Source organism: Triticum urartu, chromosome 6A, assembly GCF_056163025.1.
Source record: "Triticum urartu cultivar PI428250 chromosome 6A, HENAU_Tu73, whole genome shotgun sequence".
Lineage (NCBI taxonomy): Eukaryota > Viridiplantae > Streptophyta > Magnoliopsida > Poales > Poaceae > Triticum > Triticum urartu.
This window is the reverse complement of record NC_141878.1, coordinates 601,587,140-601,605,257: the sequence shown is the minus strand read 5'-3', so window position 1 is coordinate 601,605,257 and position 18,118 is coordinate 601,587,140. Positions and strand designations below refer to the sequence as shown.

The 18,118-nt window shown below is 43.3% G+C and overlaps 1 protein-coding gene and 1 pseudogene across 4 annotated transcripts; one reads left to right on the top strand and one right to left on the bottom strand.

Moving 5' to 3' along the window:
- Positions 1-1,449: 1,449 nt before the first annotated feature.
- On the bottom strand, positions 1,450-3,003 carry LOC147967138 (uncharacterized; annotated as a pseudogene).
- Positions 3,004-11,978: 8,975 nt separating this feature from the next.
- Positions 11,979-17,967, top strand: LOC125515623 (disease resistance protein RGA5). 4 transcript variants are annotated; one of them, XM_048681134.2, is made up of 6 exons: positions 11,979-12,169; positions 12,287-12,453; positions 12,587-12,668; positions 12,898-12,992; positions 13,101-14,015; positions 15,255-17,967. In XM_048681134.2, exons 5-6 carry the CDS (start codon positions 13,270-13,272, stop codon positions 17,218-17,220), a joined length of 2,712 nt encoding a protein of 903 aa, XP_048537091.2. In that variant the 5' UTR covers positions 11,979-12,169; positions 12,287-12,453; positions 12,587-12,668; positions 12,898-12,992; positions 13,101-13,269; the 3' UTR covers positions 17,221-17,967. The 4 variants fall into 4 exon arrangements, with proteins under 4 accessions (XP_048537091.2, XP_087385405.1, XP_087385406.1 ...); XM_087529279.1 differs by having other exon boundaries at positions 12,533-12,668; XM_087529280.1 differs by lacking the exons at positions 12,587-12,668; positions 12,898-12,992.
- Positions 17,968-18,118: the final 151 nt, after the last annotated feature.

Below are 18,118 nucleotides of genomic sequence, written 5' to 3'. Positions count from 1 at the left end.
CATAATTCTTTTCAGTTGCTCTCTAAGCTCTTTCTGCTCAGTTCTATCTGCAGCAGTTAAGCCCATTCTCTCAGCTCTTTTATCTATTCCATCTAATTTATTGACAATTTCTACTTTGAGTTTCCTATACCAAGCATCCATGTTTTTATTCCAACCTTTGGCTTTTCTTCTTAGATTCCTCATTCTTAATTGCCATCTATCCAACACATTCCCTCGATATCTCTCATTCCAAGTCTTATATATTAATTCTTTAAATCCTTCCCTCAGGAACCAGGCATTTTCATATCTGAATGTATAGTTTGTTGTTTGTGACTCCCCTGTATCTAAGTATAGATGAGTATGGTCAGAGATTTCCCTAGCAAAGGCTTGAAGGATAGTCAAAGGATACCTTTCCTCCCATGCAGGGCACATCAACACTCTGTCCAACTTCTCATAAGTGGGGTCATCCTGGTTATTAGCCCAAGTATATTGCCTCCCATTTAAAGGTAGCTCCCTCAAACCAGCTTGTTCTATTATGGCATTGAACATAAAAGACCACTGTTCATTCAACATGGGTTTGTTTTTTTTCTTTATCATTCCTAATGATGTTAAAGTCTCCTCCCACCAAACAAGGCAGTGGATTGTCATGATATAGTCTAGCTAACTCAGCAAGAAAATCAGCCTTCCCTTCCTTCTGTGCATCCCCATATACAGCAACTAGATTCCAATGCATTTTCATTTTTTTGTCAAACAATAGCATTCTTATGAAATACTGCCCATTCTCAATGTGTTCTACATCGAACATCTCCCTATTAATGCCAAGTAGGATTCCTCCTGACATTCCTCTTGGGGGATTCCAGCTCCATTGATAGCTTTTACCCCCACATAGGTTGTGCAATTCATTTTTGGTGAAGTCTCGTTTGATTGTTTCTGAAATCCCAACAAAATCTAACTTGTATTCCATGATCATCTCTCTTATATATCTCTTTTTATGGTCTTGACCTATACCCCTCACATTCCAAAAAACCCCCCTCATTTTTGATTAGCTACTAATTAGTAAATTTCTGCTATTTTTATCTTCTATTCAAATCTCCCTTAGTCTAAATGTTTATAGGTTAGAGACTAATTAGTCTTCTTCCCTCCTTTTCTCCTTAGCACTCCAATCCCCACCGACTGCTTCACACAGCTTAATGCTGGTGAGCCTCTTATGCCCCCTTTTTTCCCAGAGAGCATCTCTCTGAGTTTTTTATATTGCTGTTCTTCAATCTCAGCATCAGAGTGTTCCAAATCAGAACATAGTTCATCCAAATCCACATCTCCAGTATTAATGTATACTGGTGTGTCCCTACCTTTTTCTATATTCTCTCTTGCCTTCTCATTTTCATTTTCATTCTCCTTCTCTCTCTTAATATTTTGAAAATATAAATCTCTTCTAACTTTCGCCATTTTATTGATAATATCCATATTTCTCTAGATCATGTCTATAGAGCACCCCAAGTCAATCCCTACCATGGAACTAATTTGCAGTAAGGAAGAGTTAACAAAGTCAGAGCCAGTATCCTTACCATAGTTATCTCTTTCTTCAGCTCTGATCTTAGCCATATCCTCTATTTTCTGATCTTCCTTCCCTTTGTTCCTGAGACTTCTTTTAAGTTCAACTTATTTTTCTTCCTCCTCCTGATTTGTAACCTCAGCTCCATGCAGGTCAATCATCCTCTCTCCCAGTGTCCCAATTGATTCCTGGCTGGCATTATAATCAGTGGGTTCATTGTATTTCCCAGACTCAGACTCTCCTTTCTTTTGTTGGTTTTCCTTCTCATAGTCTTCCAGGTCCATATTGGCCAGCTTCATTTCATATTGTTCTCTGTTAACAGCCTCTTGAATTAACTTTTGGATCTCTTCCTGTTGCTGATTGATTTTTCCCTGCATCACTTGTTGATTGCTTTCCAAATCCTTAATTCTTTGCTCAGCCTTAGCCCACAATGCATTGTGTATGGCTTTATCTTCTTCCAAATTTTTGATCTTGCTAAACATGATATCACTTTCTTTTTGCCACTTCCTCTTTTCAGAATATGCCTCATCTTGCCATTGCATCATATTTTCTTCTAATTGCAGCTTCATTTTTGTTAGTTTTCCATCCACTTCCTCACTCTGTTTGAGAGACAAACATCCCAGTGTAATGCCTCTGTGGTCAGCATCTTCCACTCTGGATCTCTTTCTGTTTTCAGTATCTCTATCCTCCTCCTCTAGATCATTTGTGTTTTCATTTTTCCTCTTATCCTCTTTATACCATCCAATTTCCACAACTTTTTCCACTTCCACCCCAATCCTAAACATGAGAAGATCAGGGGCAGTAATTTCCACATGTGGTGGAGTTTTTTCTACATCTCTGAGCCCACATTTAACTCTCACTTTTTCTTCATTGACTGTATCCATATCCACTTCTAGTACAGGGCCCACTGCAGCAGCCACTTCACACATGCCCAAGAAGTGGCTGAAACAATCTGGCACCTTGTTTAGCTTGATCCAAACAGTGTGTAACTTCCCAATGGCTTGGTGGTCTAGGGACCAGGGTTGCACTTTGATGACCACCCCTGTCCCAAGCAAGTTGAAATCATTGAACTTAGCCAGCTCCACTAGTTTTGCCTTGTTAGGAAATCTCATCATGAAACCATTTTTCCCAAATTCTTTGACTCTCCATTGCCATCCCCAGTCAAACATCTCCCCCATGGCTTTTATGAGTTCAGTCTCATTAATGTTCCCTTCTCTGATGATCACCACACCTAAGGGGTTTGTATGTTCAGCTACCAGCACATCCTTGTAACTCTGAACCAGCAGGATCCCCAGCCCCTTGGCAGCATATCCAACATACTTGGGAATTGGCTTCATCTGCTTCAACAAATTGCATTCACTAGTGATATGGTTCTCTCTTCCACAAATCAGACAGTGTCCCACTCTGCAATCTCTGGTAGCATGTCTGGTGTCTTTGCATTTACCACAAACTTGTTTGTTGAACCTTTTCATCCCTTTCTTGCCTTCATCCAAATTTATTTGCCAATTGCCCTTGCCCCCCTGCTTTTTCAGCCCCATACCTGAATCATAATCACCTCTCTTGTCAGCTTTCTGAACCTGATCTCCCCTACTCTCTTCTCTCCTAATGCTGTCTCTGCTAGTCTGGGTCTCCGGGGGCTTCCCAACCAACCCTTCTAAGATCTCTTTTTCACCACCCCACAGACCTTGAACTAACTGAGATAGAAGGGAAGTCAGAAGTTGTTGCTGTCCATTTTGCTCTTTCTGAATCGTCAGATCTTTCTCAATTCCTTGGTCTATTCCAGAGTTCTCTCCTTCATTACTTGCCTTCTCCATCCTGGCTTCCACCACTTCTTTTTTCCCTGTCTTAGCTTGCCAAATCAAACTCTCTTCTTTTTCCACCTCGATGCTCCCCTCTCCACCTTCATTCCCTCTGCCCCCTCCGAATTCAACCCCAAATCTGCCACCTCCTCTCCCAGAGCTGCCAAAACGATCACTTGTGTTGAATCTTCCTCCATTCCATCCACCCCCTCTGTTACTGTGGTTAGATCTCCCTCTAGCAAAACCCCCCACTCCTCCACGATTGAATCTAGGACCTCCAAATCCCCTCCCAAAATTCCCTTCCATTCTGTCTACTGGCGGCGGCGTGGGAGGAGAGGGGGGGAACCCTACACAATGAAGTTGCTCACCCTCCTCCCTCTCACTAGCCTTTATACCTGCCAGACCCACCACTTCTTCCTGGGCCATGTTACTATCAGGCCCACTGGGCTTCCACTAGGCCAGGTCAACTTTCAAGTCCATATTCAAATCCTCCCCCACTGACCCCCAAAAATAATCAGGGGTCTCAGAACCACTTTTTCCTCGTTTTTTCCCTTTTCTCCTCTCCTGGGGCACAAAAGGCCCCAACTGGGGTTTTACATATGACCATTTCTCCAAAATCGATCTCATCTTCTTCATACCAAACGAGAATAGGATGATTTTTGTTTTTTCCCATGTAATTAGAAACAATCTGTGCATCAATACCATTATTTCTACAAGCTGTTTCCCTAATTCTCCCCCCCCCCAATCTTATCAGTATGGGTTATATTATTCATACTATTAGCCTCTGCAGAAATTCTATTGCAGTCATCTGCGGTTTGGGATTTGAACCCATTTTTCTCCCTACGATCACCACGGAATCCCTTGTTCCTCATCTTCTTCCTCAATCTAGTATCATCTACCTCAATTGAAGCAGTAGAAACTAGGTATTTGGGGTTGGGGAACATACCTGAGTAGAAGACAGAGGGCCCCCCTCCCTCCACCTCCTCGGAGCCTTCACCGGCTAGTAACCAGAAGCGGCTACCAGCCGGCGAACACCCTACTGGCAGCGGAGGGCAAGGAGGCGCGGGGAGCGCCTTGGGAAGCGGGGGGAGCGGCGGGGGAGCGTGGTCGGTGTTGCTGGTGCTCTCGCCCTGCGCCTTGTAGTCACCGCCGTCACTTCGCCCTCTTCGATCTCGATAGGCAGCCACCTGGACCCGGGGGCCGGGATCCCCATCACCACCGCCCGTGGTGGCTCCTGCGGCTGCATCGGCGGCGGCGCCCTTGGCTGAATCAGGCGATAGCGAAGGGAGCGGAACAGCTTCCACTTCTCCCTCTGCGCCGGATCCAGCGATTCCGCCTCCAACATCGCCCAGAGAAGCACCCCCATCGCCGGCTGGCGCTCGTAGTTGGGGAAGCACCGGAGGATCTCCTCTCCCCTGAGCTTGTCCCGCACCAACTCCGACGCGTCGTTGAGGGCCTTCGCCGTCGGAAACCAGCGGTCGAGCTCCTGGAGTCTCCCCATCATCACCTCGTCGCCGGCAGCCAGGGCCCAAATCTGCTGCTCGCGCGTCGTCATCGAACCCTAACTCTGGGTGGGTCGCGCCGCAGCGGTTGCTCTGGATGAGATCTGGATGCGGGGAAGGAGCGGAGGAAGTGACGAAGAGCCGGTGCGTCGGGCAAATAACTTCTCCCTCCCCCCCCCCCTCCTCCTCTCTCATCGCCATTACTCCCCTCGGGAACCGCCCTGGGGGCGCCCCACCGGTCATCCACCGCGACACGTGCCAGGTGACATGGGAATTCCACCATTTCGCCCACCTTGACCGCATCTCCGTCGGGCCAACTTCGCGTGTCCACCACCACTCCATCAACGTCGGCGAGCTCCAGACGACGACCTTGCCGGCGAATTGAACCAGGTCAAAAAATCAGCAGCGCCGCGCCTAGATCCGGCACGTATTCGCAGCGAAATCGAGCCTCATATGAGAGACGTGCGTCGCACGGAAGCGTGTCGCACGGGAGCGAGTCGCGCGTGTCTTACCCTCCTTTTCCAAGCACAAAAAACTTCATCGGAGCAACTGCCTGCTGTACCAGTTGTTCGGTAGTATTAGATGAACAGAGTCATTGGTCTGAATGCTTAGTTTTTATGTGTACTAGAGGAATACAGTCATTGGTTTGAATCGCCGTTATTAATTTCAGTTCAACTAGTATGAGCCTAATGAGATCACATAAGACTTGCCTGTTTACCCTCTTGCTCCCACATCCACATGTGTTCCCCAATGGGTAGGATTTTGGTTTTCTTCACTTATCCTACTGCAATCAAAAGTTAAATTAATTAAATTACTTTTCTCCTTTACCGGTAAATTTAATTTATAGGGTGGCGAGGGCATCACATTTAGCATGTCAAAAGTGTTTGAAAAATATACCTATTTATTCATATTTTATTGAGGGGGGAAACGCACTGTACAAGCTACGACTTTATAATGGCAGTAGCACACTTGTGTAGAAACAGAGTACAGGGCTAAAATTCAACTCGCTCAGTACACAAGGGACTAAATATACACTTTCTATTGGTAACAATTCGTCTTGTTAACACCGGTCCTGGACAACCTAGGGTATATAATTTTCCTTCCCCTTCTGTCGTCCTTAATTAGTTTAGTCATGTATAGTTTCCTGGTAATTTCAGTCAGCAAGTTCTTTGGCAAGCTGAAAAGGGACCATTTTCATGAATAAAAAAAATTGATGAACCTTCGTGAGGTTTGAATGCTGCACTATATATGCTTAGAGTTTACTATACACTGGCTATATGTCAGTGTTAAATTTCGATGAAACCACACATGATTTGCACTTCAGCTCTCCTTACGCTTCAGTAGCAGATGATATTTTTTTTGGTGCCCTGGCTGATGTCGGGTCGGAGACACTTCCGTTGGGGAGAGAATCGCTGCGCCCTGTATTCAAAGGGGAGCTCCTTTTTTTTAGCACATCATAGGGGAGCTCCTATATGGCGCGTCCTGCATCCAATTGGCGGCATTTCTCTCAGGGCACGCCCGACTAGGCCGGCCCATGTAGTAAGACTTCGTACTGCACCGAGCTGGTACTGCAGCGGCTCCTACTTTTTTCATTTATTTTTTAGAACATTTATCAAAAAGTGTGATTTAAAAACATGATTTTTTTTAATTTATGTACATTTCTTTTAAACATGGTTACCTTTTCAAATTCTTGAACATTAGTTTTTGGAAACACGAATATTTTTTCAAGTTTTGAATATTTTTCCAAAACATTATTTCTTCAGTTTTCTTTTACAATTTTTGAAGACATGAATTGTTTTCCAAAAATTTAAACATCCTTAAAAAATGCAAACATCTATTAATTTGTTTTGAAATTTTCTTAAAAGGAAAACATTTTTTGATAAGTTTTAACGTTCCTTACAAACACATATTATTTTTTAATTCTAGTTATCATTTCTATAAAACCGTAAAGAAATTTTGAATTTTCCAAATATTTTCTGATTTATTTAGAAAATTAAATTAAAAATGAAAACAAATCAAAAAAAGTTCTTCAAGGAAAATATGAAAAACCAAACCAGAATTTTCTATAAGATTCCCAAAACCGATCAAGAACTTTCTTGTGCCCATGCCCAATGAGCGTCAAATAGGGAACGCCTCCTTGAAGCGAGACCTCACATGTGATGCATTTTGCGTTACATGCCCAATGCTTCACACAGGGCAGGCCTCCGACTAGGCTGACCCATTACCATGCACTGTACCGACTTTGTCCGGGTTAGCTGTAGCAGATCGGTTTGGATTACTGTAGAGACATGTTCTTTTTAGTTCCTTTTCGGTTTGAAAGTGGTGCTTCCCTATATCATCTCAGCAGAACAGTTGTCCTTTGTCTCTGGTCGCCTTATAACTGATAACATTATTGTTGCATATGAATGTTTGCACTTCATGAAGCGTAGCAAGGCAGTCAAACACTGTCACTGTGCACTTAAAATTGATATCAGGGATGGAGCTACGTTCAGCCCTGCAGGGGCTGTGGCTCCCTCGTCCTTGGTAAAAAAACAAGAAGAATTTTTTTAGAGCATGCTTAGAATAGAGAAAATAGAGCCTTTGCCCCCCCACCCCCCCCCCCCCCCCCCCCAAACATGCATAATTTGTGTTTGGCCCCCTGAAGATCTGTTCTAGCTCCGCCACTTCTTGATATGATGAAGGCATATGACAGGGTTGAGTGGAATTATTTGAGGGCCGTCATGCTCAAGTTGGATTTCTCTGAAAGATGGGTTACTGTTTTTATGGACTTAGTTAGCTCAGTCTCTTTTTCAGTTTTGTCCAGTGGGAAGAAATTGGACGAGTTTAAACCTTCATGAGGTATTCGTCAGGGAGATCATATCTCGTCTTACATGTTTTTGTTGGCAACGGCAACATGTCTATCTGTCATGATTTTTTTCCGATGGAAGCATTATGTTTATGACACGGCGGAAACATTGTCTTGTGGATGTGAGTAATATTTATACTATAATAACATTTCGGTGTAACGGGATATATTTTTTGGTAATACGGAAATATTTGCTTCGTAAAAGAAATTGTCTGAAAGTACAACAAAAGTACAGAACATTACAACTCTTTTAGACACACTATAAAATTACTATTTTCACTTTAGCAATCCACCACCGTCATGCTGAACGGACTGGTCATCGACAATCTCACATGCATTGTGATCCTACAAGGTAGCAATGTCTTGGCCTTAGCGCACTCGACATCACCGCAACATCTTTCGGATTGTGCTGGATACAAAGAAGCATGTCTTGAATCAAATGAAACCAAATGTATATACAAGAAACACATTTCAATCAAAGAAGCAGTGTTGGGAGTAGTTGAAGCACATAGGTATTGGTTGAACGAAATTACTTCAGGGACGACTTGTGCTTGCACGATCCTTGGCCGATGCCTAATCCAACAACTTCCTTTACATTGGCGTTTTGAATGGATGGTGTGATATGGAGTGTCGTGCTGATATTGTCCTTGAAGTGTCGTGTGTATAGCAGTCCTCTTGGTTGAAAGCACACATCGATAGTAGTTCAAGGCTTCAAGCAACATGCTTGTACGACAAAAGAAGCACACAATTACAATATGCACAACTTCGGTGTTATAGAAACATACACAAGACATCCAACTAGGAAGCATGGTCGACACTAAAGACCAATTTCATGTTGTTACAACATATATCACACACAATGAAAGTACAAAAATTGGTTTTGCAAACAGGCATGCATAGAAAGCATATCATTTTTCAAACGGTTTTATTATCCAATTCAAGGAAGCAACATAGTTGGTGGTTGAAGCACGCCCTGTTGGTGGTTGAAGCACGCCCTGTTAGTGGTGAAGCAACCTGCTTGTAAAATAAAAACAGTTACAATCTTATAACCATAAATTTAGTGTTACAGAAGCACAAGAGAGACATAAAAGGTAGAAGCATGATTAAAACGAAGCAAGAATTTGGTGTTGTGATGGCATACATGACACACAATGGAAGCCAAGAATTTTGATTTTGGAAACTAGCATGCATATGAAACATACCATTTTCTAATCGATTGCATCATCTAATTGAAGAGTATGTAGCCCACAATAACAAAAAATTAGACCACACATGCAGCCTAAATGAATAAATTTACAATAGCAGATTGTTTCAAGATATTTGAAAGGGAACAGAGAATATCCAATAACAGATTGTTTTAAGATATCCGGGAGGCAGCAAAAAAAACTTTGAAGATTTGTACATCATGATGTGGGGACCAATTGATTTTATTTCCAGACTTGTCCTCCACATCAAATTTGGAATAAGAAACTGCAAATAATTCTTTGATTCACAACCTTACTCGAATATTCAGTCATTCGTGTCAATGGCTGGAGTCTCCTGTGATGAAACCGACGCTGTCGATCCATAGATGTTTGGATATATTGGGCCATAGTAGACGCAGACGGGACACCCCACAGGCGAAGTGGAGCAGACGGGGCGCAGGGGCGGAGCAGGATGGTGGCAGACTAGCCGACTAGGACGGCGAGTGAGCTTGCGACTCCGGGATGAACTCGCCCGTGTGGATGCGAGATGGCTAGAGGTGGATGGGTCGTGGAGGCGAGATTTACTCGCATGAGATGGGGTTAGCCGGTGAGGTGGTTGGGTTGGCATGCAAGATTAACTCAGGTGAGGGATTAAGGCCCAGGCGTGTAAACTAGGCAGTTAATTAACATGATTACAAGTCAAGTGATACATCGACTGTGGGATTAAAGATGCACCAACGGTGCACAAGTGGTCTGATGAAAAGCTTCCTATCGGACGTATGATAGGAAGTGTTTCCCTTTTTTCATACCACACGAATAAGATGGCATGCTAATGACATGAGTTTGTCTAAGATGCATAATGTGGATAATTATGTGACTAATATGATGTGGCACATATTCATGACTTGGTAAGGTGGGAGAGTGCATGTTGTTAGAATTAAAGATAGTGTATGTGGTGTATGGCTGGAAAAATAGTACTAGTGAATGCTAACATGGCACACCGGGTGAGGTGAAAGACTACATGTTGAAAGAACTACATATAGTGGGGATGAATTTTTAGAGAATATATGGGATAAGGAACACACATCGAAACTCACTAAAACCCATTCAGAATACGCTTATAGCTCGAGTGAAACTCGAACCGCTACGAAATCCATAGGAACACACGTTGGAAAACGACATGAAACCACAAAACCACAACTAAAGCCAGGAAGCCACATGCAGGGGTAGAGGGGAGCTCCTATTTCACGCACAGCACGCGGGGTGACGCGCAAGCGCACAGCTGGGGTGCCCTTCTGGGCCGGTCTATGTGCTTTGCGAGATGCACCAGTTTTATCATTTTTTTTTTGCTTTATGCATTTTGTTTTCCTTTTCAGTTTTTATTCCTCAAAACAATTCAGGATTTAAAAAAGTTCCAATTTTCAAAACAAATTGTGTATTTTGAAAAAAAATGGTCATGTATTCAAAAAATGTTTGTGAAAAAGAAAACATGTTCACAAATTCTAAAAATATTCCTGTTTCCTGAAAAACGGTTCGGAAAATCTTAAAATGTTCACCGGTACAAAATATGTTTGTAGCTCCAAAAATATTGGTGGAAGAAATGATCATGTATTCACAAAATGTTCTTTAATTCAAAAAATGTTTACGATTAAAAAAAATCCATGAATTTCAAAAAATGCTCATGAGTTTAAACAATGTTCACAACTTTCAAAACAATGTTCGCAAGTTTGCAAAAAATGTTCACGTATTTCAAAAATTGTTCTTAGATTGGAAAAAAATGTTAGTGAATTCAAAAAACATTCACGAATTTTGAAGAATGTGCAAATTCAGTAGTTGTTTGCAAATTCAGAAAGAAATTCTGCATACAAAAAGTGTTTCACAAACTTTGATTTTTATTTTGTGAATTCAAAAATGGATCATGAACTGCAAAAAATTGTTTGCAGGTTTGAAAAGGATCAGAATTTTCAAAAAATGTGCATGAATTTAAAAGGAAAAATAAAGAAGAAAAATAATAGAAGAAAATAAAAAAATTATGAAAAAAAATCACGCAAATAAGCAGAATAAAAAACCGGTTAGAGAAGGTTCTAGAACCGCGAGGAAAAAGCCAGTATGGGTGGGCACGTAATTAGGACGTAGTGTATGGAGAGGGTATTATGTTGCTATCCGGTGACCCACGCGCCAAATAAGAATCGCCGGGGCAGAGGTAGGGTGCCATGGCCCCAATAAATTAGGGGCTATCCACGGTAGATTTAGGGCCAATTAGCCTCCCCCCCCCCCCCCCCACCCCCCCTAAGTGTGTGTGCTTAAGGCTTGAAGGCCAGAAACATTGCATGTTAAAGCGTTAATAAAGCCATGTATTAGCTGGCCAATCCACACTTTGGGAAACAGTTTGTTTGTCTAAAAAAAACACACACACAGAGACACACGCTTCATGTAGCTGCAAGTTCGATGAGGGCATCCGCACAACCGATCAGCGTCGTTGGTGACGGAAGAAACGGTGAGTACCCATTGTTAAATTATACTGTGCAACAATATTGATGAACTGATCCGCATGTTGCTCCACAGAACTAGAAACTTGTTGCTTCAGGTTAAGTTGATTAGGGGTAGCTGTTTCTTGTTTTTTTCTCAATAATTGGTAATTTTGGAAGCTGAGGAGGCCACAAGGGCATCCTCTATCGATTGTTTCAGCGCTGACGCAACACACACACGCGCACATTCGCTTCACGTACGCGCAAGTTTGATGAATGCACCCGCACAATTGATCTGCGCCATCGGCAACGGCAGAAGCAATGAGTACCCATTGTTGAATTATACTGTGCAACAATATTATTGAACTGATCCGCATCTGGCTCCATAAAACTAGAAACTTCTTGCTTCGGGTGAAGTTGATTTGGGGTAGCTATTTCTTGTTCTTTTTGAAAACAATTGGTACTCTATAAATTAGATGCAAAAGATGATGGTGCGCAAAAAATATTTTAAAACTGTTTCTTTTTTTATTTGCGCATGAGAGAGCCGACACACCCTGCTAGGCCACGTGGTTTTGGGCCCACGGAACAGAGGAAGAGATGGGCCAGACGACGACGACGACTTGGAGACGACCCTTCCTGCTCGTGCTCGGTCATTGTTTACGCGTTGCCGAGAAGATCCATCCATCCCCTTCTCCACTTCCACTGCTGCCACTCTCGTGCACCTCGCCCTCGTCTCGCCGTGCACGCGTCGCCGGCGTCCGAGCCTCTCCTCGCCGGCCAGCCGCCACGGTCACCTCAATCCGCCACTGCGGCGCGGCAGATCCATTGTGTGCGAGCTAGGTACGTATGAAGCCGCCGGCGCCGGCGCGCATTGCCCCCGGCCGGCACGGAGTCGGTCCGTAGCTCGCTCGTTGCAGCGACCGTTGCGCTTACCTCTGTTAATCCATCGTCTTTCAGGTCCAGATCGACGACGCCGAGGAAATAATTAATCCACTCTTCACCTGGCAGGCTGGCACGCGGACCCTCTCGCGTCGCCGGCGCCAGAGCTCCCACCCCCCTTCTCCTCGCCTGGCGAGGCGACTGCCACAGCCCAGTTCACGCCGCGGCTGGATCCATCCTTTGAGGTACGGCACCGTCCCCTCCCAGTCGCTCCCTGCTTCGACTTCCTCCGATGCCGCCGTCGCCACTGAGGACGCTCTGTAGCTCGTGTGGTGCAGCAATGGTCGGGCTCACCTCCCTGAATCCATCCGCTTTCAGGTCCAGATCAACGACGCAGAGAAGAGGAAATATTCCACTGTTCACCGTCAGCGCGCTTGGCTCTGAGTTGCACCACATTCAGGTATGAACCAATATAAACTCAGCTTCCACGGGAGAGATTTGTAACTAGCTCTTCAGTGTTATAATTCCTCCTCTTTTTCAGGTTGTCAATTGTAGCTAGCTCTTTACTGTCGGTGCATTTTGCAACCTGACCTCCACACACATTTTTGACTGGCCGAGCTCTGAGATAGCATGGCCATTTTTGGTGCAGCAATGGTCGGGCTCACCTCTGTTGATCTATCTTCTTTCAGGGTTCAGATCGACGACACGGAGAATAAATCAAATCCACTGTCCACTTGCACTGCGAATCGAGCGAACTGCGGCGCTGGTCTGCACGACAAATCAGGTATGAGCCCTTCTCCCTGCGTCTTGGACACAACTAAAAATTCAGGTTCCATGTGAGCGATCTTTACCTAGATGTTCAGTGTACTAATCCATCCTCTTCTTTTTTCAGGTTGTCAATTGGCAGCACCTGTTAACTGTCAGTGCATTCAGCAACCTGTCCTTCACGCACAGTTGACTGTCCAAGCTCTGAGCTAGCATGGCCATGGAGGCAGCTCTCGTGAGCGTGGCGACGGGGGTCCTCAAACCTGTCATAGGGAAGCTGACCACTCTGCTCGGCAATGAGTACAAGCGTTTCAAAACAGTTCGCAAGGAGATCAAGTCCCTCCATGGAGGCTTTTCTCCTCAAGATGTCGGAGGAGGAGGATCCTGATGTGCAGGATAAAGTGTGGATGAATGAGGTGCGGGAGCTGTCCTATGACATGGAGGATGCCATCGATGACTTCATGCAAAGCATCGGTGACAAGGACGAAAAGCCAGATGGCTTCATTGAGAAGATCAAGAACTCACTAGGGAAATTGGGGAAGATGAAGGCTCGTCGTCGGATTGGCAAGGAGATCCAAGATCTGAAGAAACAAATCAAAGAGGTGGGTGAGAGGAATGCAAGGTACAAGGGTCGTGAGACCTTCTCCAAGACGGTCAATGCGACTGTTGATCCTAGAGCTCTTGCTATATTTGAGCATGCATCGAAGCTCGTCGGAATCGATAAGCCCAAGGCTGAGATAATCAAGCTGTTAACAGAAGAGGATGTTCGTGCTTCAGAGCAACAACAACAACAACAACTGAAGATTGTCTCCATCGTTGGATCTGGAGGTATGGGCAAAACAACTCTTGCAAACCAAGTGTATCAAGAGCTCAAAGGACAATACGAGTGTTGGGCTTTCGTCTCAGTTTCACGAAATCCAGACATGACCAATATCTTGAGAACCATTCTAAGTGAAGTGGCTAAGAAAGATTATGGTTGTACGGAAGTGGGGAGTATACAACAACTCATCAACAAGATCACTTATTTCCTAGCAGACAAAAGGTACGTTCTATCTTTATTATTATTTTCATTTCTACTTGTCATCTTTGAATGTATAAAATAGTTACTTAGATATGTCATAGGAAGATTATACTAGTGGAATTTGTTAAAAAGTTCCATAATTCTATGTTCACAGTTCTCTGTATGTTGTTAGAAAAAGTAATGGTCAAATGTTTGTAATAGAGACTGTGTTGATGTTCTGAAAAAGAAGACAATATATGGAGCTTCCGTTCATGATTTGTCATTTTATTTTGATATTCTACGACTTCAATACATTGACACATTGTTACTCCCTTTATTGTGTAATTATATGGCATAAGTTTGTGTCAGGACCCCATAACACTACATTTTCTCACAGTACTAACTTGGCTCAGTTTTCTTTCTAATTCTCCTTGAGATCCCTTAACATCCTGAACTATAATTTTCTATGCACTTTACCTCATGGCCGGTTTTGCAAGGGTGGCATCCAGATCCATGTTACCCTGGTTTTCACATGAAAGTTGTCACACACATCACCTTTTTCCACCTCCACCTCTCCCTTCTCTGGGTCCCTTTTTTGTTCAGACCAGATGCATCATGCTTTGATACACTCTTCTTCCTCTTCTCTCTCGTCCCGCCAACCAAACGCCACACTGCTCTATTGAGACCAGCTCCGTTGAGACCCACAAGGCAACAGCCACTATTGTTGCCCTACACAGCCATACATCACCGGCGATGTAGCCATCCAAAAAAAAGAAACTATAGTTTACTAGGTTAAGTGAGCCTAATTTTTTAATGGAAAAGCATGCCCAAATCAGTAGTCTAGGAGGGAAAACATAAATTTTTCTATATATATTATATATGTAATTTACTCTGTTTTCATTTTAGATCACTGGATCTTTCGGTCAACACCCAGATTCTTGCTTTGTTGCTCATGACCACCTGATCGACGCCTACGTATAATTATACAGAATACAATACATCATTTTATCCATCTCTTGTCTTTCAACATAATTGTCCAGTCTTGATCTTTTGTGTGGTCATGCCTCTTGTTTAAACAATTGCTTATCCCCCTTGCTCTCTGTAATTCGCCAACTAAGATGGACATGCAAAACGAATTAATTATGTAACATATGCCCTTTTAGCACTCGTGTGCTTATCCTTTTCATTTTGTCAATGTTAACGTGTTTCATTTATTCTTTGTTTGTCTACGCAGCACACATTATTTTACAGATATACTAATATTTATTTGTCCATGTACAGGTACTTTGTTGTTGTTGATGATATATGGGACGTGGATACCTGGGATATTATTAAGTGTGCATTCCCTGCTACAAACTCTACCGGTAGAATAATCACGACTACCCGTATAAACAATGTCGCTCATTCATGTTGTTCATCATTCAATGGCCGTATTTACAATATAAGGGCTCTTGATATGGTGCACTCAAGACAGTTATTTCACAGAAGGTTATTCAAGTCTGATGAAGATTGCCCTTCATACCTTCAAGAAATTTGTGAGCAGATATTGGAAAAATGCCATGGGTTACCTTTGGCGATCATTGCTATATCTGGCTTGTTGGCTAACATAGAAAAAACAGAAGAGCTATGGAATCAAGTGAAAGAGTCAATTGGTCGTGCACTTGAAAGAAATCCTAATGTCGAAGGAATGATGAAGATATTGTCGCTTAGTTACTTTGATCTGCCTCTTTATCTAAAAACATGTCTCTTATATCTGAGTGTATATCTTGAAGGTTCTACTATTGAGAAGGAGGGACTGATAAGAAGATGGGTTGCTGAAGGATTCATTCATAGAGAAGGAAGATACACGGCATACGAGTTTGGAGAAAAGTGTTTCAATGAACTACTCAATAGGGGTTTGATCCAACCTGGGGAGTCAGATATCTATCGCGAAGTGAAGAGTTGTCGAGTTCATGACACAATTCTTGATTTCGTCATATCCAAGTCTATAGAAGAGAACTTTGTTACTATACTTGGGGTTCCCACTCTGACAATTAGGAACCAAAGCAAAGTTGTTCGCCGACTCTGTGTACAAGGTGTCGAGAAAGGAAATTCAGCAGTATTGATAGAAGATCTCGTGTTTTCCCATGTCCGATCACTTGCTATGGTTAGGGGTCTGTTGGAAATCCCTTCTTTGGAGGAGTTCAGACATCTACATGTTCTTGACTTGATGGGTTGCTTCGAATGGGAAGATCATCATCTTGAAAATATAGTGAGGTTGTTCCAGCTGAGGTACCTGAACCTCCAAGGTACAAGAATAAGCAAGCTCCCGGAACAAATCGGGCGTTTAGGGTGCTTAGAGATTCTTGACCTAAGACGCACACATGTAAGGGAATTGCCTGCATCAGTTGTTAATCTCAGAAAATTGATGCATCTACTTGTTGAGGGTCTTGTTAAATTTCCTGATGGGATTGCAAAGATGCAAGCACTAGAGACGCTGAAAGATGTCAATGCCTCCATTCAGCCATTAGACTTCCTGTGCGGCCTTGGTCAACTAATGAATTTGAGGAATCTGCGGATTCACCTTGATTTTGAAGTTGATCCTGACACTGAGGATAGAAATATGGTTGGGGAGGAGCACGAGAAAGCTCTTGTCTCCTCCCTGTGTAAGCTAGGCACCCAGAATCTCGGCTCCCTGACTATTTATGGATGGGGCAACCTCTTACATGAGGAATCTTTGTGCCTGCCTACCCTCAAGGACCTTACTATCAGTGGTCTTCCGGCCTCCTGGCAGGTTTCGACATGTATGGGCTCCCTCAGAAATCTCCAACGGCTATGCCTTTCTGTTGAGGTGCTCAAGCAGGGCGACCTCTGCACCCTTGGGGCTTTACCCAGTCTGCTCGTTCTGTATCTGGTGGGAAAAACAGAGTCAAACGGAAAGCTCAGAATCACTGGTGAAGTTGGGTTCCGATTCTTGAAGATTTTTATTTATGATGCATATTCTAAACCAGTAGATCTGATGTTTGGGACAGGGTCCATGCCAAAGCTTGAAAAACTCGACCTTATTGGGTTTCGCATGGTTGAAGCTAACACTCTCGGCTTTGGAATTGAGAACCTCCCTTGCCTCACCAGTGTCGAATGCATTTGGTTTAAGGGTGATGATGGCATTGTTGAAGCCGTGAAGAGTGCCATGGAGAGAGCAGCCAGCAGACATCCCAACCACCCTAGTCTATTCTTTTTAAAGAGCAGCATGGCCAGGCGATTCTGAAGTTTAAGAGTGTTTGGCTCAGTTATTCTCTTTTTTATGGTACACCATAGCGTTGTATCCTCTCCGTCAGATAATGCACTGTGGAGTCGGTGTGATACAAAATTGTAAAATTGGTTAAGACTGCACTGTGCTGCCTCATGGGCTGTTAGGTTGTTCGATTAGTTGCATTTTCTGTAATATTCAGTCATCTGTGTTGATAATACATTTTTCCTTGCATCAAGCAAACTTCTGTGCCCCTGTTACAATGGGAATAAGCACTTGACACGCTCTACTTCTTCCCATTACTGTCAACTAAATCTTGACGCAATCCATCTTTTAATCATTTGCAGTGGTAACCAAATCAGTAGTAGCCGATTGGACAGGTGAGTGTTGTGGCTGATTGATGCTGTTGGCAAGCAGCTTGAGAGCAGATTAATTCCTGCAGTCGACAGTTCCAGTTCAGAGTTGTCATTCAGAAATTAAATGTGTGCTCTTTCTAAATGGGTAAACCGCCTTCAATTAGTGATCAGTGCTGACAGTTGTTTAAATTGGTTAATGCCATTGCATTCTTGGTGAGTTATTTCTGAAGAAACTAAATTTCAAGGAAGCTCAGTGCCCCTGTTATATGTTTCTGAACTAAACACTCGATGAGCTCTCCCTGTTTTGTCGATGATTTGGATTCTGTTATATATGATGACAGTCTTATACAGTTCAATATATATTGTTGTTGAATTTTTATGTCACCGATCACCAATTAATTTGTATTAGCAGATGACTGTTGCTAGCTACTGTCCAGATGCTTCCGTAGCAGTCTGCGATGATTGCGTCTAATAAAACTAGGGGCGCCTCGCAAACATCAATGGAGCCGAGCATGTGTGAACAAGTTCTAGCTTAATTAAGCAGCTGGCAGGTCCTCTGC

Coding starts and splice junctions, on each gene's coding strand:
- LOC125515623 (XM_087529280.1), top strand. CDS start 13,270: ATGAGTACAAGCGTTTCAAAACAGTTCGCAAGGAGATCAAGTCCCTCC. Junction 14,016..15,254: donor TATTTCCTAGCAGACAAAAG/GTACGTTCTATC, acceptor GTCCATGTACAG/GTACTTTGTTGTTGTTGATG.